General features: G+C 51.5%; 2 protein-coding genes and 1 long non-coding RNA gene across 4 annotated transcripts in view; 2 read left to right on the top strand and 1 right to left on the bottom strand.

Annotated features, from left to right (window-relative positions):
- Window positions 1-2: 2 nt before the first annotated feature.
- Window positions 3-4579, top strand: TMEM86A (transmembrane protein 86A). Of its 2 annotated transcripts, XR_010127576.1 has the most exons (4): window positions 3-205; window positions 2325-2589; window positions 2965-4195; window positions 4258-4579. XR_010127576.1 is itself a non-coding variant. In XM_054437773.2 (3 exons), exons 1-3 carry the CDS (start codon window positions 185-187, stop codon window positions 3399-3401), a joined length of 723 nt encoding a protein of 240 aa, XP_054293748.1. In that variant the 5' UTR covers window positions 42-184; the 3' UTR covers window positions 3402-4579. The 2 variants fall into 2 exon arrangements, 1 of the variants encoding a protein (XP_054293748.1); XM_054437773.2 differs by having other exon boundaries at window positions 42-205; window positions 2965-4579.
- Window positions 4580-5767: 1188 nt separating this feature from the next.
- IGSF22 (immunoglobulin superfamily member 22) lies at window positions 5768-25616 on the bottom strand. The gene is made up of 22 exons (XM_054437775.2): window positions 25508-25616; window positions 23303-23434; window positions 22927-23063; window positions 21565-21664; window positions 21443-21482; window positions 21094-21271; window positions 20003-20116; window positions 19315-19477; window positions 18112-18384; window positions 16866-17150; window positions 15955-16079; window positions 15732-15873; window positions 15307-15603; window positions 13567-13869; window positions 12144-12317; window positions 11816-11944; window positions 10876-11172; window positions 9696-9784; window positions 9293-9485; window positions 8384-8683; window positions 7282-7611; window positions 5768-6001 (listed from the first exon to the last, which is right to left on the bottom strand). Exons 1-22 carry the CDS (start codon window positions 25614-25616, stop codon window positions 5931-5933), a joined length of 3981 nt encoding a protein of 1326 aa, XP_054293750.2. The 3' UTR covers window positions 5768-5930.
- LOC134740255 (uncharacterized) overlaps window positions 7952-26549 on the top strand; it is a 35314-nt gene continuing 16716 nt past the window's right edge. Inside the window, exons 1-2 of the long non-coding RNA XR_010127577.1 lie at window positions 7952-8619; window positions 8752-8867. This is a non-coding gene — a long non-coding RNA (uncharacterized LOC134740255). The remainder of the gene's footprint in view (window positions 8620-8751; window positions 8868-26549) is intronic.

Below are 26549 nucleotides of genomic sequence, written 5' to 3'. Positions count from 1 at the left end.
TTGGCCCTGGCAGCGGTGACGTCACGGGGCTAGCTGACAGAACCCGGGCGCCGGGCGCTCGGGAGGTATTGTCCGTCCCTCCGGGCTTTGTAGAATCGTCGCCGGCTCACCTGGTCGTGGGCGCGTCCTGGCCGCTGCAGCCCGGAGCAGGGTGCCAGCCGCCGCCGCCGCCGCCGCCGCCGCCATGGTGTCCCCGGTCACTGTGGTGAGTGAGCGAGCGAGCGAGCCAGTGCCCGGCGTGGCTGGAGCCCACCGGCCTGGCCACCGGACTTCGGCAGGCCGAGCTGCTAGGGGCCGAGGCGGGGCGGGGGTCCCGCGGCTGCCGGAGTCCCCCGGCGGGAGGCGGGCGCTGTCACGGCCCCCCGCTCCTCAGACTCGCGGCGCCCCTCCTCGTGCGCCCCCAGCCCGCCCGCGGAGGGAGGAAAACACTGGCCACGTGACTCGGAAGCGTGACTTTGTTGATCTCCATGTATTTGGCGCGGGTCGGCGGGGTCGCGGCCCGGGAGAGGGAGGGGACCGCTGCCGGCCGCCGAGTTCCGCGTAGGCGGACCACAGGGAGGCGTGGGGGCGGGGGATGCTGGGAGGATGACAGGGACCTCCTGGGAATGCCGTCCCAAGTTTGTTTCCTAACCTTCCCCATTTTGTAAACAAGTTGGCGGACGCCCCTGGGTCTAAGGAGCGCTGATAACGCGCTGGGGGAAAAGGGGCATTCTCTATGACATCCCCTGCTTTTCAGACTTTCTCAACTCGAACCTTTTGTTTCGTCTCCCCATCCTCCTTATTCTACTACTGGGTTCCCCATAACTGTCAGGGTCTCTCCAGCTACTGCCGGTATCTCCTTCTAGAAAATATGGGGCTGGGAGAGGCCATGGAGCGGAGGTTAATGCTCCCAGGGGCTGGCAGGTGGTTGCTGGGCATTGTGGGCCTGGGCATCCCCTCCAGCCTCCTCGTCTGACCATGCCCCTACCCTGACCAGCCTTAATTTCCATGGGAAGTGGAAGTCATCTATTCTCACTGCTCTTACCTCTGGCAGAACAAGGAAAGGCTTGGACCCTGGAACCACCCATCCGCCTCTTCCCACTCCTCATCATCACAGTCTGATCAGTCCTTAGGTACCTGGTCCTCTGGGAGTCTGAGTGTTTCCCAAGTCCTGTGCTGGACAGCTCACCTAGCCAGAGACACAATCGCTTTGGGCAGAGTGTGGGTGTACAGGGAACCCCAGCTGCTCCATATCACCCTCAAGGGATCTGTTACCAGCCCAAGGAAAGGAGTTTCAAGGATCACAGATTCAGAACATCGCTGCAGCCCCCTCCCCCAGCTTGGACTCTGCCTGCAGTGGCCTTGGGTACAACCTTTCTTTAGCTGCCCTCTGCTAATCCGGCTGAGACCAAGTCAGCTGCTCTAACTTCCCCCTCTCAGTTCCCCATCTCCCAGCCTGTCTGCTGGCTCCAGATCAGAAGCTGGGAAGAGAACCCCTCCCCCGCTTCCTGCCTCTTTCTGGTGAGGCTTGAGTTGCTCTTGTTCTCTGGGAAATGAGGCTGACTGACACATACCCTCCCTTCCCCCAGTCCTTGAAATCTTTGGTGTTTGAAGGACAATTTTCTTGCTCCCAACTCATGGGTCCATTTATCTAGCCAGCATCCCTAGCATAGCTCTCCTTGCCCTTGATGCCACCTTCAGGCTGGGGCAGGTGGAGTGGAGGCTGAGGAACAGACTGGTTGAGGAGGAGAGAGGCTGTGGTGGCTGAGGTGGTTGGCATTGCCTGCCTTCCCACATTCCTGGCACACACCTGGTGTTGCCAGGGCCCTAAGTCTGCGCCCTGGCCCCATGCTGAGGATCACGAGTTGGCCAGTCAGGGCGTCTCTGTGGTTTCCCACTGACTTCACTCCATTCCAGAGTGAACAACTGGGGGCTGTTGCTGGCAGAGAGGGTGGCTAAAGGGGCCCTGAGGAGGGAGAAGGAGGGAGCAGGAAGGGAGAAGCACACTAGGCTGCAGAAGGGACGTTATTCCAAAGTCTGTTTGTTGCCCAGTGAGTGACTATTCCAGCCCAGCCCCAGGGCCAAGAGTGGAGGCAGACAGCAAGGACAGTGGAGCCTTTCCCCCTCCTAATATACTGAGCCTCAGGGCAGTAATGGGTTTGGCCACAACCTGCTGGCTGGTAGAGGCAGGCCAGGCTGGGTTTCTCTGTGTCAGTCTTCTCAGGTTGGGGGTGGAAGTGAGGTGGGGGTATGGGTGGGAGTGTCTCTTGGGTGGATGCCTAGGCTGAGGGTGCTGGCTTTAAGCCCCCAAGTTCTGAGTGCTGCCCTTGTCCTGTGTCCTCCAGGTGAAGAGTGAAGGACCCAAACTGGTGCCATTCTTCAAGGCCACCTGCGTGTATTTTGTGCTCTGGCTGCCCTCATCTAGCCCATCGTGGGTCAGCACCCTCATCAAGTGCCTGCCCATCTTCTGCCTCTGGCTCTTCCTTCTGGCTCATGGCCTGGGATTCCTGCTGGCCCACCCCAGCGCCACCCGCATCTTTGTGGGGCTTGTCTTCTCTGCTGTAGGTGACGCCTTCCTCATCTGGCAGGACCAAGGATACTTCGTGCATGGTCAGTGGCCATAGTAGTTGCCTGGGAGGAGTCCTGAGGCTGGGGGATAGAGGGTCCTGGGCTGTGGGCAAAGATTTGGAAGAGGGAGTTCTTAAACCAGAGTATGGAGAGCCTGAGGGTTTCTGAGGCCAGGGACTGTGAGGGTCCTTGTTAGGGGATGACCTCGCAGGGGAACTAGTGATCAGTTCCAGAGTCCTTCAGGGGACTGGGGTGGTGGTCTTTAACTTTAGATCTTCCTACCCCTGTTATCCCAAAGCAAAGCTGCTGGGTTATCCCAAACACTCCACTCCATCCCCACCTCCATCCCTACCCCCACCCTGTTACTCATTCTTCATCAAGCTTGCCCTCAGCTGCCTTTGCCCCTCTTACCCCCAGGTCTGCTGATGTTTGCTGTGACCCACATGTTCTACGCCTCGGCCTTTGGCATGCGGCCACTGGCTCTTCGGACAGGTCTGGTGATGGCAGCGCTGTCGGGCCTGTGCTATGCCCTCCTCTACCCATGCCTCTCAGGTGCCTTCACCTACCTGGTGGGGGTCTATGTGGCCCTTATCGGCTTCATGGGCTGGCGAGCTATGGCAGGGCTGCGGCTGGCCGGGGCAGACTGGCGCTGGACAGAGCTGGCAGCTGGCAGTGGGGCATTCTTCTTTATCATCTCAGACCTGACCATCGCCCTCAACAAATTCTGTTTTCCTGTGCCCTACTCTCGGGCGCTTATCATGTCCACCTACTATGCGGCCCAGATGCTCGTCGCCCTGTCAGCTGTCGAAAGCCGGGAGCCTGTGGAACACTACAGACTGACCAAGGCCAACTGAGGTGCCAGGGTCTGGTCACCCCTCTCTCCTTCTGGGGCTGGGGCCCAGATCCTGGGAACCTGCAGGAGCTGGATCAGGATGGCTGCAGTGCCAGCCTGGGGCAGTAGGTACTGCCTGGGGAATTTGCAAGTTTGAGTGGGGAGGCTGGAAAATGATCTCCCTAGCAGAACTCATGGTTCAGGACAATGCTGAGAGCTAAAAGAGCCAGCCTAATATCTGACTGGAGCCAGAAGTAGACATCTCCCCACCTCTACCCTATCAGGACTTTCAAAACCCCCCTGGAAGGTGATGGTGCTCAGCTTCTTGACAACCCCCCCCTTCCCCTACCAGGTGGAAGAGTCTGACTCCATGTGTTATGCCTAGGACCAATGGCAGTGCTGGGTTCACTCACTCCTCCCCTTTTTCATCTGCACAAAGTTGAGGGAAACGGGAGAATCTGTGCTGAGAAGCCTCAGACCCAGGAGCCCCTTTCACAGGACCCTAGTTGGGAAGACTGGATGAGAGTGGAGCCTCTGTTTCTTTTCCCTCTTCTATCCTTGTTACTTGAACAATCTCAGTCTCTAAGTGGTGGGTGGGGACGTGAAGAGGTGTGGGTCCAGGTTAGGCAGGAGAGAGAACTTCTTTGGTCTTGGAGCTTGGGGTCTCAAGAATTCAAGTGGCCCCATCTCTCTCTCGGGCAAGCCCAAAGCTCAGGTCCCATACATACACCACCCTTAGATCCTATCCCCAGGGCTAGGGTGAACCATGCCAAAGAAGGGGCCAGCTTTTGTGTGTGTGTGTGTGTGTGTGTGTGTGTGTGTGTGTGTGTGTGTGTGTGTGTGTGTGTGTGTGTGTGTGTGTGTGTGTGTGTGTGTAGCCTGTCTCCTAGTCTGCTTATGTCTTTCTCTGCTCTATGTTTCTGTCCTGCTGTCTATCAAAAGTCTCACAGAGAGAGGGCCTCAGGGAGCTGCTGAGGGGTGCTGAGCCTGGCTCAGGGAGCTGGGACCCCTCCCCTCCAACACACATACTCACAGTGCTTTCCTCCTTGCCCCTCGTACACTAGGAGCAAGAGGAGGGGGCTCCAATGATACTCCGGGGTTTTAAGACCCAAGGCACATTCAATGCAAGGGGAGCAAGGATGGGACAACTCTATCTTCTGCTGCCCATGTGAAAAAAAATAAAAATCAAGAGCCATTGGCTGCCCTGCTTGTGGGCCTGTGTGGCACATGCCTATCTTGGAGAGGGCGTGGGGGCATGGTGCCAGAGGCTCTGGCTGTCCTCACAGCCTAGTCACAGTCCTGGGCAGTGCATCTTGGTGCCAGGCTGGCTACCTGGCTCTGGTGACACTGTGCTGGTTGGAGTGTATCTCACTTCCCTGGTGTGGGTGAGGATGTGGTTTAGGAGGATGGGGGATGAGTGGTATTTGCCACTGTCCAAATTTGTCCTTGATGTACTCCCCTGTGCACAGGTGCCCAGCACCCTTGGTGACCTTTAGTTACCCAGTGTCACCTATTGCTGCCCACCTCCTCCCCTCCCCACTTGAGACCTGCTGCTTCCTTCAAAATGATCCAGATTCCCTTCAAGCATCTCCCTCATCTTGGACTCTGGGCTTAGTTGAACAGCTGGGAGCAATGGGATTAGATTGGCTGATTCATTCATTAGTTGTAAAGCCCTGGCAGAATAATGCATCACTCTGCTCCAGGAGCATTTGTAACTTAACAGACAATGCCCTAACCCAGAAGTAGAAAGGGAAGCCTTGGGTGGTGGTGGATATGCCATCAATAGAGGTGTTGCTCATTTGTGGGGATGTGATTTAGAAGACTCAAGTCTCATGGGTGGTTGGATGAATCAGTGATTTCCAAATTAGTTTTTACAGAGATTCCTGGTAAGGGCGTAGTGAAGGAATAATGAGAGAAGGCAGGCTCAAAGACCTCCTATCCTTATTTCAAGTCCAGTAGCTTCTTAGGTTGTGTTTTTTTTTGTTTTGTTTTGTTTTGGAAGGATTCCACTGAAAAACGTAAGTTTGAAACTTAGTGAGCTGGATGATCAATCCCTTCTAGCTCTGAACCCTGAACACTAAAGAAGGAAGATCTTGATCCTTTCAAACTTCAGAACTCTGAACACAGACCTACCTAGTGTGAAGAAATGTGAGGGAGCAGGATGGGGAGAAGGATGAAGTCAGCAGGACGTGCCCCCAAGCTCTGAGCGGAGGGGGAAGGTGCCATGTGGATGTGGAGGAGGGGAAGGGAAGACCAGGCCCAGTCACAAGAAGGCTGGTCACTGCCTTGTGGGTGGGTTTGGACTAGGCTTTCAGGGGTCCAGGTCTGGGATTCCCTATCATGTAATCACATCCATCCCCTTGGTCCCTGCTGTATACCACCCTCAGGAACAGGAAAAGATGAGTTTAGTTTATTGCCCCATCCCTTCACTGAATGTTTACATTGACAAACACCAGAGAGCAAACTGGGCTTCCTACACTGGGCCATGCAGAGGACAAGCCAAGAAACTCCACATCATAACAGCCTCCTGATGCCTGGGCTTGGCTGGAGCTCACATAAGGTGCTTTGATTTCTTCTGCAGACTCTCGGTGATGGATGCTACAATTGACTTATCATCTTTGTCTGAAAGAGCAAAGGAAGTATTCGTTATATTAATGATGCTGGGGACCAGGGAAATTCCAAACTGCTGGACTTCCTATGCAGGAAACCAGGAGCTGGACCCTGGGACCCTTAATCTTGGGTTGGCAGAATGTGAAGGGGCAAGAGCTGCCATTTATCTAGCACTTAATATTTGCCAGACATTGTGCCAGGCAGTTCTGTACTGTCTCATTTAAGCCTCATAGTCCTATAAAGAAGATGAGAAAACAGGCTCAATGAGGTAGCTTGCTAAGGTCACATGGCTGGTCAGTGGCAGAGCCAGGGCCCTGGGCCCACATGCTGTGCTTACAACCAGAGTTGAGTTATCAGGGATCTCTTTAGCTGTGGAATGAAAGCTGGATAGCACCCACAGTGCCTTCCCTGGCCTAGTTCTTTTATACAGCTCAGCAGCCTCTCTGGAGATATTGTCTCAGTGCCAGACACTTAGCTAAGCACTCGAGAGACACAGCAACAGGACAAGGTCCTTTCCCCAAAGAAAGGTATCTATAACTGGATAAAAAAGGTCTGTAACCATGGAGACCAAAGCAATGAAGTGTCATGGAAGGTTCAGGAGTAGCAGAAGGTGAGATGAGAGGTGGGGGAGGGAGAAACCTTCTTGGTTTGGGATTTTACCATGAGAGGAAAGCTGGGGGAAATTTAAGCAACAGAAGGCAAGGCAGGCCAGCTTTGCATTTAGAGTTCACGCTGCTAGCTGTGTGGCTATGAAGACAGTAGACTGGGAAGGAATAAAATGCTTCCCCCTATGTGTGCACACATGAGTAGAAACATGGCATGCATGTACAAAAGGGAGGGTTCCCTTTGCTCCTCTCCTTATTTGTGCCCCCCACCTGTCCTTATCCTAGACCAGTTTTAATTTTGATTGCACATCAGAATCACCCGCAAAATTTTGTAAACATATAGGTTATTTCCAGAACCCTGCCAGAGAGATCGTGATTGGTGTGTCTGGTTGAGTCCCGATCACCAGTATCTTTTTTGAAGGCAGGTCTAGGCTCACCAAGAGTTGCAAACCACATCTTATCTAGGGATTGAGAACTCTCATGTCTGCAGGGGCCAGGCATATAACAAATGACATCGAAAGGATGGGAGAGTGGTAAGAACTGTGGCCAATTAAGAATGTTTGCACCACCTGCTGGTAGTCAGATTAAAAAACGATGCCAGCCAAATAAACAGTTGACCAATGGCCCACAAGACCAGCCTTTTGCGCCTCTCCCCCTCCCCGAGGCCGGACCCCGCGGCGCCCTCACCATAGACGGTGAGCGTGCAGCTGCTGCGGTCCTTGCCCAGCTCGTTCTCCACTAGCACGCTGTAATCGCCGCTGTCCTTGAGCGTGCAGGTGGGGATGACGAGGGTGCACACGCCGCTGGTGGAGTTGTACCAGAACTTGGAGTTGGCCGTGATGTTGACGTCGCCCTTGTAGAGGGTCACTGTGGGCCGCGGGTTCCCAAGGAAGGCGCAGGTCATGGTGCAGTCCTGGCCGCGGAGCACCGTGTGTGGCTTGAGGGGCGTCACGAAGCGCGGCGCGTGGCGCCAGTCCTTCTTCTCGTAGGGCTTGAGCTTGGCACTCAGGTCCTGGACTGCGCGGGCGGGGCGGGGCGGGGCGGGCCGTGAGCGCGCCCCAAGGTCCCCACGCACCACCCACGTCCTAGAGCTCAGCTTACACGGAACCCCGAGGACCTAGGCCAGATTCCCAGCGCCACCAACTCTGGGGGCCCAATGTTACACTGGTTCCTAAGGGCTCCCCACCCGTCCCCAGGCCTCCCCCCGATCCCCCAGCCCCGTCCCCAGCCACTCCAGGGTTCTGCCACCCAAGCCACGCTTTCCCACACCCCCGGGGCCGAGATGTCATTCCAGCGCCAGCTTCCTGGACCTGGTTATTCCCAGCCTTTAACTCCGCCTCCAAGCTTCCCCTACGTCATATCAGCGTCCACAGTCTCCCCTCTTATCCTTTTAGCTCCTCAGTTCGAGTTTCCCTACACGTCCCCCACCCTAACCCTTAGCATCCAGGGATCCCAGGCATCCTCCCGGCTCCCTAGAGCCCTCCCCTGTTCTCAGCCCCGTTAGACCCTCCCCTTAGAGCAGAACGCGTCTGCGCTCTAAGTCCCTCCGCAGCCCCTCCACCGTCGTCTACGCCCCCAAAGGTACCTCCCCACCTCCACTTTAGTCTCATCCCTAAGTACCCCGAAGAAAGCCAATATTTCCTTCTCTCCGCAGCGTCCCAGATATTAACCGTTCTATCTCAATGGTTTTCAGATTTCATCTTGCCTCTTGGGTACCCTTTGGGACCCTTATGTCATCCCCACCATCAGGGCACCCAGACTTAACCCTAACTGCAAGTCCCAGACTCACTCTGGTCCTTATTGATGAGCCAGGTGTCCTTGGAGTCAAGTGGCTCACTGTCACCGATTTCATTCCGAGCCACCACTCTGAAGTAGTACTTCCTGCCTGGGAGCAGCCCCGTCACTGTGTACTTGTTGCTGAAGACACGCTCGGCTGCCGTGTACCAGGTGGCGGTGCTTGCATCCCGCTTCATGATGACGTAGTGAGCCTCACCGTCCTCCTGCACATCTGGGCTGTGGTTCCAGGTCAGAGTCACTGTGTTGGGGACTTCCTCAAACAACCGTAGGTTTGTGGGGGGCCGAGGGAAATCTGGAGGAGTTGGAAGATCTGTCAGCGACCTTGGGGGACCTGAAGTATTGTGTCCCCACTCCACCCAGCCATCTGCCAAGTCCGATGGAAGATAAGATGGGGCAAGTCTCAGGCAGTTGGTGTCTTGGAGTCGGAAAACTATTTCTGAAGTCTGCTCTGTCATTTACTAGCCTTGTGACCTGGGGTAAGTTACTTATCTGAGACTTCTTTCCTCAATTGCAAAATAGAGCTGACAATGACTATTTCATAGAAATTACCCACTATTTCACAGAAATAGTGGGTAAAGAGACTGGCATGTAGTTACTGTTCAGTAAAAATGAATCTATTCCTTCCTTGGGGGTTTAGAGCTTTATTTTAAAGCTTCCAGCTCTCTTTAAGTGGTCACCCCAATTTTTAATGGATTCATCTCCATTTGTCCCTCCTGCCCCTCCACCCATTTCTACTCTCTCTGCCGACCATACTCTGTATGATAAAGTCTTGCTCTGTGGTGTCAAAGAAATCTTCATGGCCCTAAGGCATGACTTTCCTGTGGTAGGAATTCAAGCGGCACTGCATACTTTGGAGAGTGTACAGGGATGGGTCTTGGAGGCCTCTGCCTTCTCTCCATACCTGCCACGCGCACATGGATGTCATAGTGTGCTTCTCCAAACTCATTCTGAAGCAAGATTCGGTACACCCCTGAGTCAGAGCGCTTGGTGCTATTAATGAGGAACTGGGAGTGGTTTTTGCTCTTGGTAATTGTTTCTCGGCCCTTGGTGGGAACGCCATCTTTCTGCCAGATCACGTCAGGTGGTGGTGAGCCCTGAGTAGTGACAGGAGATGGCACAATTGGTCACGCAGATGATATTTGGGTGCAGGCCTTCCTCCATTGTCGAGGAGTTTCCTGCCAGGCTGTCGCACTAGGGGTCTGGTGAGGGGCAGAGTCAGAGTCACAGTCAGAGACTGTGATGGCTACAATAGCCATCTTGGTTATGTGGACAGCGTATGGGGGTCAGGGTCAGGGACAACTCACGGAGAAGGCTGCGTGGATGCAGAGGGCTGTCCCAGCGCGAACCACCATGTGACTCTTCAGCCGGGCACTGAGGTCAAACTTGGGTGCAGCTGAGATGGAGGAGACAGAGGTGGAGGTATGGATCTCTCTTTCAAGAAGACTCTGCTTTAAGCCTCCTCATCAAAGCCTTCCCAACCTCTCCTCTTTTATGCCCCCACTACAGGCCATACAGACATCTAGCTGCCCTGCAACACTGTGAAGCATTTATCTGTTTTCTCATCTGTCTCCTTCTACTAGTATGCAAGACCCTGGAAGGCAAGTCCTGTGTCTTGTTTCTATATCCCTAACACCTCCTTTTGAAATTGCCATTGCAACAATTATAACAGCGAGAAAATTATGACAGTGAACGAGATCTGATCTAACCAACCCCCATCTTGCCTTTAACCTCCAAACTGCCCTTAATCATTCCTGGTTTCAGACCAAGCTAATGTTGGGAGAGACATTTAGTTTATAGTTTAGATGATAACTGTCTTTCTCCAAACTAAATCACCTTTGCGAAGCTAATGAAAGGCCACCAGGTTAGGAGGCTGTGAGGAGCCTGAATTCTGCTAAAGTGTAGACATAAAAGATTATCAGCCATTATTCCAGAGATCACAAGATTTGCAACTCCCCAGCTGCTCCTGCAAATAACATCACTATTGTAGAGCCTGAGGTTGGTCGTTGAGATGTCTTTTCAGGTTTTTGCATTTCTGATGATTGATGGCTCCACCTGGACCTGCTCTCCCTCCACCCCTACAAGTCCTGTGGCCCCACTCAGAAGCAGGCTCCCTGGACTCTGAATTTTCGGGGAGTTGATTTCGGTAATAACTCCGTCTCCCATACAGCATGGCTGGCCTTGTGTCCATTAAACTCTTTGTTGCAATGCTGTGGTCTCAGTGAACTGGTTTTGCGTGTACAATGCGCAAGAAGAACCCATTGGGTCGTTACACTTTGACACACAGTGGATGCTATTTGGCACACAATGATTGCTTTGGTGGGGGTGCCCCTGAAGTGACCCCTAACTTTGTCCAGGCACAACAACTATGGATGACTTTTTCATGATCATAGCATCATCCAATTTTCCCGTGGGATGAGGCCCCAGAAGAGAAGGTTTGGAGGTACGACGTTGGGCATGAATCCCCAGCCCTCTCTGTGTCCTCACCTGGTGGTGGCATGGCACGGACCCCCTCATCTAGCTCCACAGGCTCCCCAACCCCAGCCTCATTCACAGCCCGGATTCGGAAGAAGTATTTCTGCCTCTCGGTGAGTCCTCCCACTGTGTAGCAAGTGCCTGAGATGGGGATCTTTGTGCACTTGGACCACTCCTTTGTGTCTTCAGCCCTCATCTCAAGGATGTAGCCAGAGGGTGGGTCTCCCTCTGCAGGCTCCCGCCAGGCCAGGGAAATGCTGGAGTTGGAGGAATCAGATACATGCAGGTCCTGGACCAGGCCTGGGGGTTCTGGGGTAGAATAGACATGTAGTCAGCCCCTCCAACTCATCTCCACTCAATGCCATGCCCACTTCCCACACTCAATACTCCTGAACCCCATCTTTCACTACTTCTAGCTCCAGATCCCTCAGTTAACACCCTCAGTACCTAACCTTATACACTCAACCTCCAAATTCAAATTCAGTTATCTTACTGTTTTAACACTTTCATCCTTAAACTCAATACCCCTTAAATTCAACATACCCCACATATTCAAAGCTTCTATATTCAAAACCCCAGCCTTTAACCCAACCATCTCCACCACACCCACTTCCAGGCAGTACCTTCACCTTGCTTCCTAAATGCAACACCCTCCAACCATCTACCTCACACCCTTACTCAACCCTCAGCATGCCTCTCCTACCTCACCTAACTAGAAATACACGAAATTTAAAAAACGTTTTTGCACCCCACCTCCTCACTGTCTCTGACTCTCAATCTTTATTTGCTGGCTTTCTCTTCTGTGTGAATCTTGTCCCTCTATGAGGCTGGCAGTTTCCAGAGTGTAGAGACTGTGATACCTCGTGTCATACTTTCCCAGGGAAGAAATTCTTTCTCTACTTTGAATGGGCTAATTCCATTATGTGTCAGGACCTGGCAGCCGCATACTCACTAACAGGATCCTTGGCCACTACTGAGCTGGATGGCACACTGGGCTGTCCAGGGCCTGCCTTATTTACAGATATAACTCGGAATTCATATTCTGTGTCCTCCAGGAGACCATCCACAGTGCACTTGGTGCCTGAAATGGGAAGATGAGGGGTCGTGAGGCCAGAGGCATCCATGGGGTGAGAACAAGAGTGACAGACATAGAAGAGGAGGTCATGGGATGTTGTTAAAACTTCCAGAAGAGTTGGAGGAGGGACTGTGTCAGTAGTTAATGGGTCCACTCAGCAAGACCTCCTTTGGTCACTCCTGGGCCTCTGTTCCAAGGACCTCACCCTGGATGGGGTCCTTGTTGACTGGCACCCACAGGTTACTGCCTTTCTTCCTTCGTTCTACAATGTAGCCGAGCACTGGGGCTCCCCCATCCTGGGTAGGGGCATTCCACGTGATGGTCATGGCCTCTTTAGTCACATCAGTCACTTGAGGCTGGGAAGCAAAACCAGGAGGCTCTGTGGGGGACAGACAGAGTGCAAAGGTTAGGAGGGGGAGCATGTAGATAGTTGCCCACCTCATGCTGACTTCTGCCTCGCCTGCTTAAATAAACTCAAACCAGTGATGCTTTTTTCTTTTTCCTTTTTTAGAGACAAGGTCTCACTCTGTTGCCCAGGATGATCTTGAACTCTTGGGCTCAAGTGATCCTCCTATCTCGGCCTTCCAAAGTGCTGAGATTACAGGCATGAGCCACAATGCCTGGCACAAATGATTCTTAACTTTGCTTGCACATTAACATCAAGTGGGAAGTAAAAACAAAAATGAAAACAAAACAAAAAAAACCCAGATACAACTAGTATCTGGGTCCTGCCTACCCATATTCTATGCCTGGTGTGAATGGCAAGAATTATTAGCATTATTAAAGAAACCAAGTGATTCTAATGTATAGCCAACATTGAGAATCAGTGACTTAAACTTTCCAATAGTGTGACCCCCAATCCCATCATTCTCAATCTACTGTCCTGACATGGAGATTTAGAGATCAGTTGGGAGAGGTATAGCAAGTAATTAATTTGCAGTAATAATAATATTATTATTTTTGAGACGAAGTCTCACTCTATTGCCCAGGCTGGAGTGCAGTGGCATGATCTCAGCTCATTGCAACCTCTGCCTCCCGGGTTCAAGCAATTCTCTTGCCTCAACCTCCCGAGTAGCCAGGATTACAGGAGCCCGCCACCACACCCAGCTAATTTTTGCATTTTTAGTAGAGATAGGATTTCACCATGTTGGCCAGGCTGGTCTTGAACTCCTGACCTCAGGTGATCCTCCCACCCCGGCCTCCCAAAGTGCTAGGATTACAGATGTGCGCCACTGTGCCCAGCCTGCAATTATAATTAAAATGCCAATGTTGTCAAGGATTTTCTGTGGGGAAAAAGAGTGGTTTCAAAGTTATCCCTAAAGCAACATCATGCTCACTTGGATTCTGGGATGACTTCTGGGATGGAGAAAGAAGTGGAATCAGTTCCCCAAAGTTGTGCACATCCTGGGTATACCCATGGGAGTGTGTTGTGCATGTGATATGACTGGACAAAGTTGACAATTCCTGCCCAAAATGATGTTCTGTTTTTACTCTGGAATCAGTCTGTCTCATGAGACAGCTAGAGAGATGTTCCTGTGGAATTCCCCACAGATCAGTGTTCCTCCCTGGCTTAAGGTCCTCATGCTGACCCCTGGGTTCCCCACTGAGCACCAGGCTATCTCACCGACCTATGGGATTTCCTGCAAACACTTCTTCCGTCTCCAGTGGGTCACTCACACCTTCTGAATTGACTGCCAGGATACGGAACTGGTAGGCTTTTCCCTCTTCCACCTTGTTGGTGGAGAAGTTGGTGACTTTGCCGTCCACCTCGCCTATCTTAATCCAGGACTTCTTGCCAACTGCCCTCCGTTCCACTATGAACTGTGTCACAGGTCGTCCACCATTGTCCTTTGGGGCCTTCCACTTCATGTGCACACAACTACCTGAGAGCTCCAGGAACTCCACCCGGCCCTGTGGAGGCTTCGGACGGTCTGGGGACAGAGAACAGCTTCAGAATGGGGCTTTGGAACAAAGGATCAGAAGGGCCTCCTCTCACTCACCAAAGGTCTGCCCAGACTAGGTTATAGCTGGATTTCGAGCTTTTTGGATCCTTTCCCCCTCCCTGTGTCCATGATCCCTCCTTCTAAGACTTGCCCAAAGAGTTTGATCCTTGCCCCCCTGAGTTTCCCATCTGCCTAGCAATGGGTAGACTAGAGACCTTAGGGGCCCCTGCCCTTAGCTGATCTCCCTGTCCCCTTCCAAACAAGTTCTCCCCCTCTTCTGAGCTTTGAGAACACCGTACTTTCTGGTACCACTGTTTACCTTATGTTATAATTACAGTCTGTCTACCAGTTTCACCCCTTTTGGATTGAGGAACTGCTGGGGATACTTCATCTCTGTGTACACAGCAGTGAGAACACAGAGGAGGTGCTCAGTCTTGTTGCTGAATTGAATTGAAACTCAAATTTTCCCATCCCAGAGCTTGATGGAAATGAAGGTAGAGGAGGTGGTGATGGCGTGTATGTGGCGTGTTGAATGTAAGTACATTCAGGCCAGCTCCTCTTCTCTTTCCTTGTATCCTCATGTTCAGACAAATCCCAAATCCCATTCCCAATCCCCATTCCATCTTTCCCACCTTATTTTATCTCCAGCTCTATCTGACCTCCCACCTCACCCTGTTTCACTTTCAAACTCACTACTCTTTCCAATCAACCTCACCTCCATCCCTAAATCCCACCTGTTTTTTGTTGTTGTTTCTTTTTTTTTTTGGTGACAGGGTCTTGCTCTATAGCCCAGGCTGGAGTGCAGTGGCCTGGGCTCACTGCAACCTCTGCCTCCCAGGTTCAAGCGATTCTTGTGCCTTAGCCTTCCGAGTAGCTGGACTTACAGGTATGTGCCACTACGCTTGGCTAATTTTTGTATTTTTAGTAGAGACCAGGTTTCGCCATGTTGGCCAGGCTGGTTTCGAACTCCTGACCTTAAGTGATCCACCTGCCTCGGAGCCCCAAAGTGCTGGGATTATAGGCGTGAGCTACCGTGTCTGGCCAATTCCACCTCTCTTTCACCTCATTTCCACCTTACCTCCTATCAAGTTTTCCTCTTCAAGTCAATAACAATACTTAAGTAACATCTGAAAGTATATTATGTCCTGTGTTCTTAGCTGTGCATTTTAAATTCACTAGAAATGGATACTAGAAAAAAAATCACCCTGTTCCAGGTAAGAAGCTGAGGCTTAGGGATGTTCACTCGGCCAAGAGCTGGCTGGGAAGTTAGAAAGCGGGCTTCTGGCTGCAAAGCCAGCCTTCTAGGCCCATTCCCAGCCCAAACTTCAACTCTAACTCTGACCTCCTCCTCAGCCTGCCTTCTGCCCTGAGTCTGGGCAGCAGGTGCCCTCAGCTCAGCCCAGCCCGGACCGGCCCTGCCCTTACCCAGCACACTAAGGTGCAGAGTGGCCGTGGCTGAGCCGTGGTCATTCTTGAGCTTGAGCAGGATGAGGCCGCTGTCTTCACGCACACAGTTGGAGATGGTGAGCAGCGCCTGGTCTTCCCCGCGCTCCATGGACACGCGTTCCTCCTCCGTCACTTCCATGCCATCCTTGTACCATGTCACTTTGGGCAGCGGTTTTCCCCGGAAGGGGACCTTGATGTGGGCTGTGTGGCCTACCTTCACGGTGATGGGGTGCGCGGCCAGTGCCTCCAGTACTGACGGGTCGATGGTAGGAGGATCTGTGGGGTGGGGCGGCAGGGAAGACTTGAGCATTGGCATGGAGGAGCCCATGGGGCAGGGGAGAAGCCATGAGCTTGTAGGTGGGCCAGGCATGGTTGAGCTTTGCCTACCTTGGACAGATCCATACCTGCGATGAATACAGAGGCTTCACTTTCCGCGCCCTTGGCCTGGAATGTGTACTTGCCCTCGTGCTCAGGGCCCATACTGGGAAAGATGAGCTTGTGCACTGCACCCTGCTTCACAATCTGCACGCCCGGCAAGTCCGTGATCTGGGGGCCGGGGGTGGGCGTGAGTGTGAGCATAGGCCAGGTCTACCTCCTTCATCCCCTTCCCTGGCCCCTGCTTCAGACCTCCTTGCCATCCTTCAGCCACACACCCTCCACCTTCTCGTCATTCAGCACTACACACAACTCAGCCGGGCTCCCAGTGGCCGCGTGCACGTCGGACATCCCACTCTTCACTGTGGCCAGACGCTCTGGGGAGAAAGGTGGGCAAGGGACTGGCTCAGGTTGTTGGAGTGGGAGGGACTTCTGGGAAAAGGGCTGGTGGCGATGGTCATGGGACTGGTCAGGGGTGCTGCATCAATCAAAATAATTTATGATGAGCAGGTGGCTTGCCAATGTGGTCAATAGGTGATTGGGGGGTGGTCAGTGGGGGGAACTGGAGCAACAGGTGGGAGGGGGATGGGGAAAGGTCAGTGGCTTGGGAAATGGTGACCAGGAAAACTGGGAGATGGCTAATGGGGAATTGATTAGTGGAGGGTGGTCAGCAGGGACTTAGGATGCTGGGTTGAAGAGGGAAATAGATGGTGAAGATGCAGGTGGTTACTGGAGTTGGGATGTTTAGTTGTGGTTATGCTAGACTGTGGGATACATAGGGTCATTGGGGGTTGAGGGTAGCCAGGGTCTGTGGAAAATGGTTTATGGTTAGGTAGTAGGAGATGGTCGGGATCAAGATGTCTGGGATATCAGGGTTGCTGGGGATGGTTAGAGTCTGAAAGTGAAGGATGAAGTCAGGAAATTTGGGATAGAGTCTGAAAGATGGGGGGTGATCAGTGTCTAGGAGGTATAAATGTTCAGGGCATGAGAGGTCAGAGATGGTCAGAATTTAGGAGGTGAGGGTGATCAGAGTGGGGAGACACAAGTTGGTCATGGTCTACGGGAGGGTTGGAGTTAGTGGGAGGGGGGCAATTGATGTCCACTGTAAGGGAATGCCAGGGTCAGGGGGATTGGTCAGTGGGGATTGATAGGGCAGGTGTTACCCTCCACAGTGACGATGGCAGTACTGTAGTATTCAGTAGGGTCTCCATCCTGCATGGCCACCACAGTGTACTCGCCACCATCACTGAGCTGTGCATCCTCAATGACCAGCTCTGCTCGCTTGCCCTCATGGTTCATGCTGTACTTAGTGCCATGCATCAGCAGCTGCCCATCCTTCTTCCAGCGCAGTGTCACATCCTTGGATGTCAGCTCACACTCCAGGCATGTGCGACTCCTCTCTTTCACACGTACATTTTTGAGGTTGCTCACAAACTTGATGGGGATGCCTGTGGACAGACAGACACTTGGGCCTGCTCCTAAACCATGACATCTTTTTTCTGCAGCTGTAGAGCCATAAGCCCTGCCCCTCTCTCTGGCCCCAGAAAACACAAGAACTTGTGTTGTTGAATGTGTTTGTGTGCAATATGTGACTCACAGAAGTACCTGACAGGGAGAGTCTCAGCTCTGGCCCTGACTTGCTAGTTGACTATATACAACTCATTTACCTCTCTGAGTCTCAGTTTCCTCGTATGTAAAATGGGGTGAGAACTTTTACAGTGCTCAATATCTCTAATGCCCCCTTGGAGTTCCAACCATACCTGCATTGTCTTTCTAACGTCTGGACATTTATACATGCTATTACCTCTGCTGGGGATGCTCTCTACTCTCTCTCATTCTTTGAAAGCAGAACTCCTTTTAGTTCTTGGTAAAGCTCGGACATCATTTCATTATATCATTTCTGATGTTGCCAGGTGATGCCTTTTCTTTGGTCTTCTACAGCCCTTGTGTCTCCCTCTGTCACAGCAATGATGATTCCATGTGATATAGATTCCAGGTGCAGTTCAGATGTGTGACATGCTCATTGGTGTACCTACATTATGTGCGAATTCCCAAAGTAGTTGTGATAGCAGAATGTAAGTAGTCAAGAGTGACACAGATGTGCTGTAATATATGACATTAGAGACATAGACTAACACTTTCTTGGTCCACGATCTCACAGCTGATAATAAGACCCCAGTGTGTCTTGACTCTTGGAATAATAACTGCTATTCTAACTTCATTTTCATACCTGCCTCCCCTACTAGACTAGGGGTTAACAGAGAGGAGATCCCCCTATCTTTCCAGTACCTATCACAGGGCTTTGCAAAGAGGAGATGGATGGATAGTTGGATATATAAATGATGACTACCTGCATGGAGGTTGCTGTGCCATAAAGCCCGCCCCTTAGGCTCTTGCCCAACCACTCACGGTCAATAGTGAGCTGGGCCTTTTGCACCAGGTTCCCCGCCTCAGCAGAGAACTCGCCGCTGTCACTGAGTCTGGCATCCTTAATCTTAAGAGTATGCGTCAGACCATCTTCGGACACCGTGATTTCATACTTGTCATCCCTCTTCAGCTCCTTCCCATTGAACTTCCACACAAAGTTGGGCTCTTTCTTGGAGAGGCGGATCTCAAACACAGCTGTCTGGCGCTCTGTCACTTTCACAGGCTTCATCTCTCCCAGGAACTTCAGTGGCTCATCTGCAGCAAACAGTAGGAGTGGTAGTCATTGGGCTGGTCCCTCCTGAGGGGTGGAATGGTGAAGAGGGCACTCACATGTCACTGGCCTCCTGTAGCCCATGGCTGGGAGAAAGCGCCCTGCCTTTGGTTTTGTTTTTGAGCCCTTCTCTCCTGGAGTCCCCTCCTATGATGTTCATGTGGTCTTCTCCCCAGTAATGGTAACAGCAATTTTAAAAGCACTTATGTGGTTTTAGATATGTTCTGGGCACCATTCTAGCCATATTAATTCATCCAATTATCACATAGGTAGATTCTATTATTCCCCATTTTGTAGATGGGGAAACTGAATCAAAGAGAATTTAAATAACTTGACCTAAATCACATAGCTCATAAGTGGCAGAAAGTGGGATTTGAACTCTAGCGGTTTAGCTCCAGAGTCTGTGTTCTTTTTTTTAAACTTATTTTTTGAGACAGGGTCTTGCTTCATCACCCAGGCTAAAGTGCAGTGCAGGATCATGGCTCACTGCAGCCTCAGCCTGCCGGGTAGCTAGGACTACAGGTGTGTGCCACCATACCTGGCCAATTATTTATTTATTTTCGTAGAGACGGGGTTTCACTATATTGCCCAGGTTGGTCTTGAACTTTTGGTGTCAAGTGGTTCTCCTGCCTCAGCCTCCCAAAGTGCTGGGATTACAGGTATGAGCCACCACGCCTGGCCTAGAGTCTATGTTCTTAATCACTATGCTACACAGCCCCAAGGTACTTATTATCTCATAGTCCTCTCCCTTACATCTGATGCTTCCTCCCTCCATTGATTCCCATCCCCACACAATCCTTTCTTGCATAGTCCCATAGTCCTCTCTTCAATATCCCCATGGATCCCGACCCTGGCCATTCCTCTCTTCCAACCCGACATGTCCTCCTTGTGCCCTTGCATGCCCCCACTCATACCCAGCACTGTGAGCTCTGCACTCATCCGCTTATCGCCCACGGACAGGCTGTAGATGCCAGCATCGTTCATGTTCACGTTGCTAATAACCAGCATGTACTTGGTGCCCATCTGCTTCACATCGTACTTGCCCAGGGAGTACTGGATCCTCAGTGGCTCAGTACCCTGCCTCATGGAACAGGTAGGAAAGCTGATGAAGGGCTTTAGGAGGAAGCTTCCAGAGGTCTCCATTCCCCAGCGCCAGCCTAAGCTGGAGGGTGCATGTCCAACCCTCTAAAAACACACAGAGGTCCCTATGATCTCTATAGCCTCATCATCTGGTTTGGTGGGATCCAAGATCCCTGCCTCCCCACAGGCCTCCTCACAGGCCCGAGCTCTTAATATGCATGAGTTCATTAGATGCTTTCCCTTAGAGGCACAGATCTTCAGTGACCTTCAAGACTGTCTAATCTAGCCTTGCAATTTAAAGATGGGTAGACTGAGGCATAGAGAGAGGAATGTGACTGTCTTACGTCACACAACAAAGGGGTGAGACAGTTAAGAGTAGAGCCCAATTCCAGCCTCTTTCAACCATACCAGGAGGCATCCTCTTGATGGGACGGAAGAGAGGCTATGGCTTATAGATAGTGAGAGAAGGGGGTAGAGAGGAAGAGATATTGCCAAGGTGGACCCTGGCTAGACATCCCCCACCTTGATCCATATCATCTTGACATTGGGGTCTTTCAGTTCCATTATGCAGTCAAAGACCACTGTGGTGTCAACCTTGGTCTCTTTGTCTTCCAGGGGCTTCAGAATCCGGATGGCCTGAGAGATTATGATAATAAAATGACAAGTGTCAGTGGTACCCAAAGCCTGCCCAGACTGTGTCCTCAATCCTGGAGAAACTCTTAAGCATGTGGGGAGAAATGACTAGGCTCATTAGATAACAACCTGCAGTGCTCCACTGATCAATTGAAAGATTTAGGAGGAGAGGAACGTTATGGGGGATGAGTAAAAAACCATCATTCATGGAATAGTCACTATGTACCTGGGCCCATTATATAGATTCCCTAATTCCAGTGTAGAGGCTTAATGAGTTGGTTGAGTGAACCAGTGAATGACAGCAACAACACAAAAACAAATGAAAGAAGGAAGTATAATTTTTCATTTTGTAGATGGGGAAACTGAAGCTCAGAGAGATGCCCAAGTTCACACAGCTAATAAGGCAGTACAACTGGGATTTGTTTGTTTGTTTTGAGATGGAGTCTTGCTCTGTCACCCAGGCTGGAGTACAGTGGCGTGATCTTGGCTCACCGCAACCTCCGCCTCCTGGGTTCAAGCAATTCTCCTGTTTCAGCCTCCCAAGTAGCTGGGATTACAGGTGTGTGCCAACACACCCAGTGGTTTTTTTTTTTTTTTTTTTTTTTGTATTTTTAGTAGAGACAGGGTTTCATGTTGGCCAGGCTGGTCTCAAAACTCCTGACCTCAGGTGATCCGCCCACTTTGGCCACCCAGAGTGCTGGGATTACAGGTGTGAGCCACTGCACCCAGCCTAGAACTGGGATTTGAATCTAGGTCTATCTGACTCCATAGTCCATGCAAGTATGTTTGGGAGTGGTGAAGACAGAAGTAGAAGGTAGGTGACTTGTGCTCCCTTGCTGCTTTCACAGTAGAGAGTACGCCTCTGAGTATGTGTGTGCAGAATTGGGGAGGCCTTCTTGCTGAGAAATACACAGGCACTAGCACTTTGGGTGAGGCCCTGCCCCTAGCCTGCAGGCCCCTGCTCCCTGCAGGGTACTTACCTCTACCTCTACTTTCTTCTTCATCTCTTTGAGCTTCCTGAGCAGCCCCCGAAAGTCAGTGAAACCATACTCCATGCAGACCTTCTCAAAGTCTTTCTTGGGCACTTTGGACAAAATCTCCAGCATCTCTTTCTCATTTGCCACCTTCTTCTGCTTCTTCTTGGGAGCAGGGGGTGCCCTAGGAGAAGGAGGAAGGGACTAAGCTTGTACACAATGCCTCTCCCAACCTTGAGAAACCCCTCCCTACTCCATGGATTCTTGGAACTCAGGGCCCTGTTGAGAGGCCTTTGAGAGATTTCAGTCTGGATGAGGAGACAATATCTTGGGCAGAAGGACCTGCCAGCCTCACCTCTTCTTCAGCATCTTTTTGAAGTCCATTTTCTCTTGACCTGAGGATAGACAGAGGGACAGGTTCAGACAGGGGGAGTCTGGTCCCTAAGAAGAAAGGCCAAGAGGAAGGGGCCAACTCACCTTCTGTTACCAGCAGAGATACAGTATAGATGGCATCTGCATGGTCATTGCTTGCAATACACTTGTAGTTGTCAGAGTCATCCGAGGTCAGTGGCTCCAGCTGGATCAAAGTCCGGCCATTAGTGGGGGAAGGAAAAGGAACCACAGGGAGACTTTCTGTGAGATAAGGAAGGAGGCCTTTTTTTTCTTTTAGGGGACAATAGGAGCTGACTGTTGGGTATATGTGTGGAGGATTGAGCAGCCTGTGTGATTTGGAGGTACCAGCTAGCAGTCAGTGTGAGTATGCATGTTTGTAGCCTGATACCATAGCAATAAAACCGTCTGCTTCTCCATCAGACTTTCCCCCTTGGCTGTGAGCTCCCAGAAGGCAGGACTTCCCCTGCCTTGTAACTCTATCTGCAGTTTCTGGCATCATCTGGCTGAGACTTCATTTAATACAATTTACTCCTCTGTACCAGGCACTGGGCTGAGCCCCAGAAGGAACAGTGGTGAGTAAGGCTGACTTGGTGCCCGTCTGCATGGTGCTTGCAGAAGCCTGCTAGGCTGTCAGAAGCCAAGGCTCTCAGAAAGCGTCTGCTGAATGAATGAGCTTGTGTTAAGAGGTGGCCAGTAGGGGGACCTGGGGCAGTTCGTGTGTGCTGTGGGGGGCTTAGGGTCCCGTGATGATGGGTCTTTGGGAGGAGACTACTTCTGTCTGTGAGGAAAAAAGGAGGCTCTTTGCCTTTCACAACGGGAAATCGGGTCAGGACCCGAGTGATTATAGGATCAGAAGTAATTATAAGCCTAGATCTGCCAGTGACCCATCCCTCCCTTTCCTCGAAGGGCCTGGAGCCACGGGTTGCAGCTAGGTAGGCCCAGCTCTCAGAAAGTGATCCAGAAGCTGGTTAGACTTAAGGATGGTCGGTCCTTGGGGAGGGTTCAGCTGAAGAGCCCGGAGCCCCCGACCCTCACCCCTACTCCACGGCCAGTCCCTCCGGCACCTCCCCACCCACAATGGTCCCGCCCTCCATGGCTACGCCCACCGTCTTGGTCCCGCGTTCCTTTTGGCTCACTCGCCTTGTGGACACTCCCCTTCGCTTCCATTGGGCCCCGCCCCGCCACGTTCTGGCTCTGCCCCTGCTCTGCTCTGCTCTGCTCTGCCCCGGGGGTACTTTGGGTCCTCTGCTCATTCCGGCAATATCTCGGTTCCTGACTCGGCCTCTCTTATCCTGTCGCGCCTCTTGGGCAATGACAGCTGCTTTTCCCACTGACCAGTTCTCGGGCCGCCGTTAAGGCTCTCATCGGTGGGAAGACTGGCGGCCCGCCCTGGGGGTCCCTGCCTCTGGCCTTCTCGGTAACTGGACTCGGGCTTGGCCCCCGCACCTTCAGCACGTGTTCCTTGTTAATGCTGTCGTAGAATATCTTGGCGGACTCCTTGATGGGGATGCCGCTCTCCCTCTTCCAGGAGATGTGGGGCTTGGGGTTCCCCTGCACCCGGGCTCGGAACACGGCTTTGTCCCCTGCGATGAGCACAGGACGCGTTTTCGCCTCTTAGCCACCAGGCTAGAGCCTCTGCCACCCTCTGCCGGCTCTCTGCCTCCTCCCAGACACCTGGGCCTGGCCCCGGGCAGGGGAGGAACCCTCTGCCAGGCTCTGCCAGGGTTTAGCATTGGAGGTCGTTGGGGTGGGACGGAGGGTGGGGACACTCGATTAGAAAGCGAAGCATTGGGGGCCCGGGGAGCCACAGGCAGCAACACACCCTCGGGCGCGGTGACCGGTTGAGGCTTCTCCACGAACTCAGGGACGCTGTCGCCCGCAGGGATGTTTGAGCTCCGGGTCACTAAGCTGAAGAACTCCATTATGCTCGAGGACTTCCTCCTCACGACCTCCTCTGTGGGGGCAGGCGAGAGGTCAGAATGGGCTCCAGGTAGAAGCCCAGCTCGCGATGGGAGGACAGCTTTCTTGAGAGGACGGTGGAGCATGGGAACAAAGGGCATTTAGGGAAGTGGGAGCAGGACCAGCTACATGGGGAGAAAGCAGGGTGGGTCGATGGGCCATTGTGTTATGGCAAGTTTCAACCACTAGGGGAGGTGAACTCCTTTCCCACGCCTCAGTGGTCCATTACCTTTATGGGGCCACAGCCCTGAGTCCTAATTTTTTTTTTTTAAAGGAGGCTTCTCTTTTGGAATTTTCTTGGTCTCTTAGGCTTCTCTCCTGGAAGTCCTGGTCCCCCAGTAGCATTAAGAGGGGCTAGGCCTGCTTCTGCCTGGGAGGTCTGTAGCTTGGCTGAGCTCTCCTCTAGATTTTCTCCCTGCCATACTGTGGGTTCAGCATTCATTGCCTTGGGAGTAGTGATTCTTGAGTGAGGGAAAGGACACATTCCCATTCCAGTGCAGCTATATATGGGAATATCCTTATCTGAAAGCACATCTTCAATGTGGAAATATAATTTTATATTTGGAAAACAAAGAAACTGTTTTTGCAGTATAAAACTACAGAAAATCTTCTTGGCTGGTGAGTTATCAATTCACAACAATTGCTCTGAATCATGGAACACTTTCCTTGAGTCAGGAACTGTGCTAGGCACATATCAGAGATGATTTTATTCCATCTTCACAGCATCCCACTGAAGTAGGTGCCTTTATTATTCCACTAATCTGACAGAGGGGGAAAAGTGTGTTAAGAAGCTCTCATGGCCTGCTTTTAAATAGTAACAAGAGGTCTCAAACAGGCAGAGTGCAGTGGACACCTGGCCTGCAGATGTCTTTTATGTGACCTCCACAATGTTTAAACAAAAAAGTAGCCCTACATCTGAAATAGATTTCACATAAAAATTCAGATTTCTGGATTCTCAACACTGAACTTGTATTCCCATATGGCAACAGTCAGTGGGAGGTGAACAGTGGCTGCCCCTTTAGATGGGATATACAGTCTCTAGTTTACCCCAGTCTTTTCCCATTTATGTTCCCTGCCTGGGTCCTGTTGGTCAGTGGTCTACAGCTTTGGCTGCACATATATAATCCATGGAGAACTTTATAAGAAATACCTGATTGAATGGTCTGGGGTGAGACTCAGGTACTGCCATATTTCTGCCCTCCTCACAACCCCCTGCACTAAGGTGACTCTGATGTGCAGCCAGAGCAGAGAATCACTGCTGTAAATCACTTGAGTTTGGAACTTCTGGTCCAGACCATAGGCCTTGAGTCCCAGCTGTTCCACTTGCTCTGCCTCACTGGCCAGGAGGTGTTGGTTGGTATAGAGTGTTTATCTGGCCTTGACCTCTGTGCACAGAGGACTTTGAGGGACTCTATCCCTTTGAGGCTTTGAGGGAGGGGCAATGACTGTGAGAAGGGGTATCCAATGTCTTGGCCCCTGGCCATCTTTTAATCTCTTTCCACTAGAGACATGACTAAAACACTCTGTTCAGCTCTGAGACCATTTCTCAGCTTTCCCTTGGATCTGCCCTCCTCCAAGTCTGACCCCAGAGGGCTAAAAGCCTGGAAGCTAAGGTCACCTTCTTGTTTATGTGTTCACCTTCTTTCTCCACTGGTAGCCCCAAGTCTCCTATTTCTTAAGTGGAGCAGTGTCAGCATTACTGATATGTAGATAAGGTGGCTACCTTCCTAATTTCCCCTGTGCCTGAAATTCTACCTTTGGAGATAGAATCTGTTCACCTATGGCTCTGATCTCCTTCGGCAATTAAGAGTTTATCAATCATTCACACACATCCACATGATTGATCTTTTCTAAGCTGTTTTCCTGGAGATCTGATCTGTGTTGAACATCCAGCTGGCTGAAGCTTTAACAAAGCTCAGATTAGAAGCACACGTTGGGTGGGGGTTGCTGTTGGTATTGTGGGCTCCAGAGGGGCCCATTAGTGGCAAAACTGGGGCCACCCAAGGGATGGGTGTGGAGGAAGAATAGCTGCCCTTCCCGATCCCTTCCCTGCCCCCATTCCACTTGCCTCCCACGATCTTGGTTGTCTGGGAGAAGGTCTGCACGTGGGTGGTGGAGCTGGAGAACTCCATGGACACGTGCTCCTGCAGCATCTGCCGGCTGTGAATGGTTGTCATGGTGACAGCAGGCGTGGGCACTCACCTGTGAGACTGGGGAAGAGGATGAGGCCATGAAGGACAAGACAGGGAGTAGGAGGGAGATTCAGAGATGTTATGTGTGTGTTCAGACATAAGAGGAGATGGAAGCACACAGGAGAGGACCAGGAGAGCAGTCGAGCTCTCTTTTCTTCATTTCCTAGCTTCCTTTTCCTGGTTAGTTACCAGATCCAATAGGCCTGTCCTCTCACTGAGTAACTCCAAACTATTCCAAGGTCTCAGAGGGAGAGGTTATAGGGCTTAGACTTACCCAGCCAACCAAGTAAGGCCTGGAGGGAGTTGAGGATACCTATTGATAGCTACATGGCACTAAGGAGGCAGTGCTGGATGTTTCATCAGGAGGGAATGCAGTCAGACCTAAGAAAGAACTTCCTGACTAAGCCATACTGGAGTGGGCCTTAGAAGGAAGCTGTGTCTCTTATTCTTGGGCCCTGGGGACCCCGGCACTGGTGGAATGCTAAAACAGATGACAAAACATCACTACAGTTCTGCTTGTGTTTGCGATATGGTAAAGGCAAAGGTTTAGTTTTTCTTACATTTTTCTTTGAACTGGTAATTCAATCACATAGTTAAAGAATAAAACAATATAAAAATCCATATGGACAGGCTCCCTCCCACTCCTGCGTCTACCTTACAACCTTCCCCATTGCAATAGGTAGCCAGTCTCTAGGCTCCTTCTAGACCTCCATCATGCAAATAGGAAAACTCATATGTTCTTATCATCTTCCTTTTTTTTTTTTAATTAAAAAAGCACATAAGGTAGCCCATTATACACACTATTCTGACCCTTTCTTTTTTCATTTAATGTGTCTTGGAGATTTTTTCCATACCAGATGATAGCGTTTCCTCATTCCTGTTCAGAGCACCATGTTTTCTCAATGAATGGATGTCCCT

This window comes from Pongo pygmaeus, chromosome 9, assembly GCF_028885625.2.
Source record: "Pongo pygmaeus isolate AG05252 chromosome 9, NHGRI_mPonPyg2-v2.0_pri, whole genome shotgun sequence".
In the NCBI taxonomy this organism is placed as follows: domain Eukaryota; kingdom Metazoa; phylum Chordata; class Mammalia; order Primates; family Hominidae; genus Pongo; species Pongo pygmaeus.
This window is presented reverse-complemented; position numbering and strand designations above follow the sequence as displayed.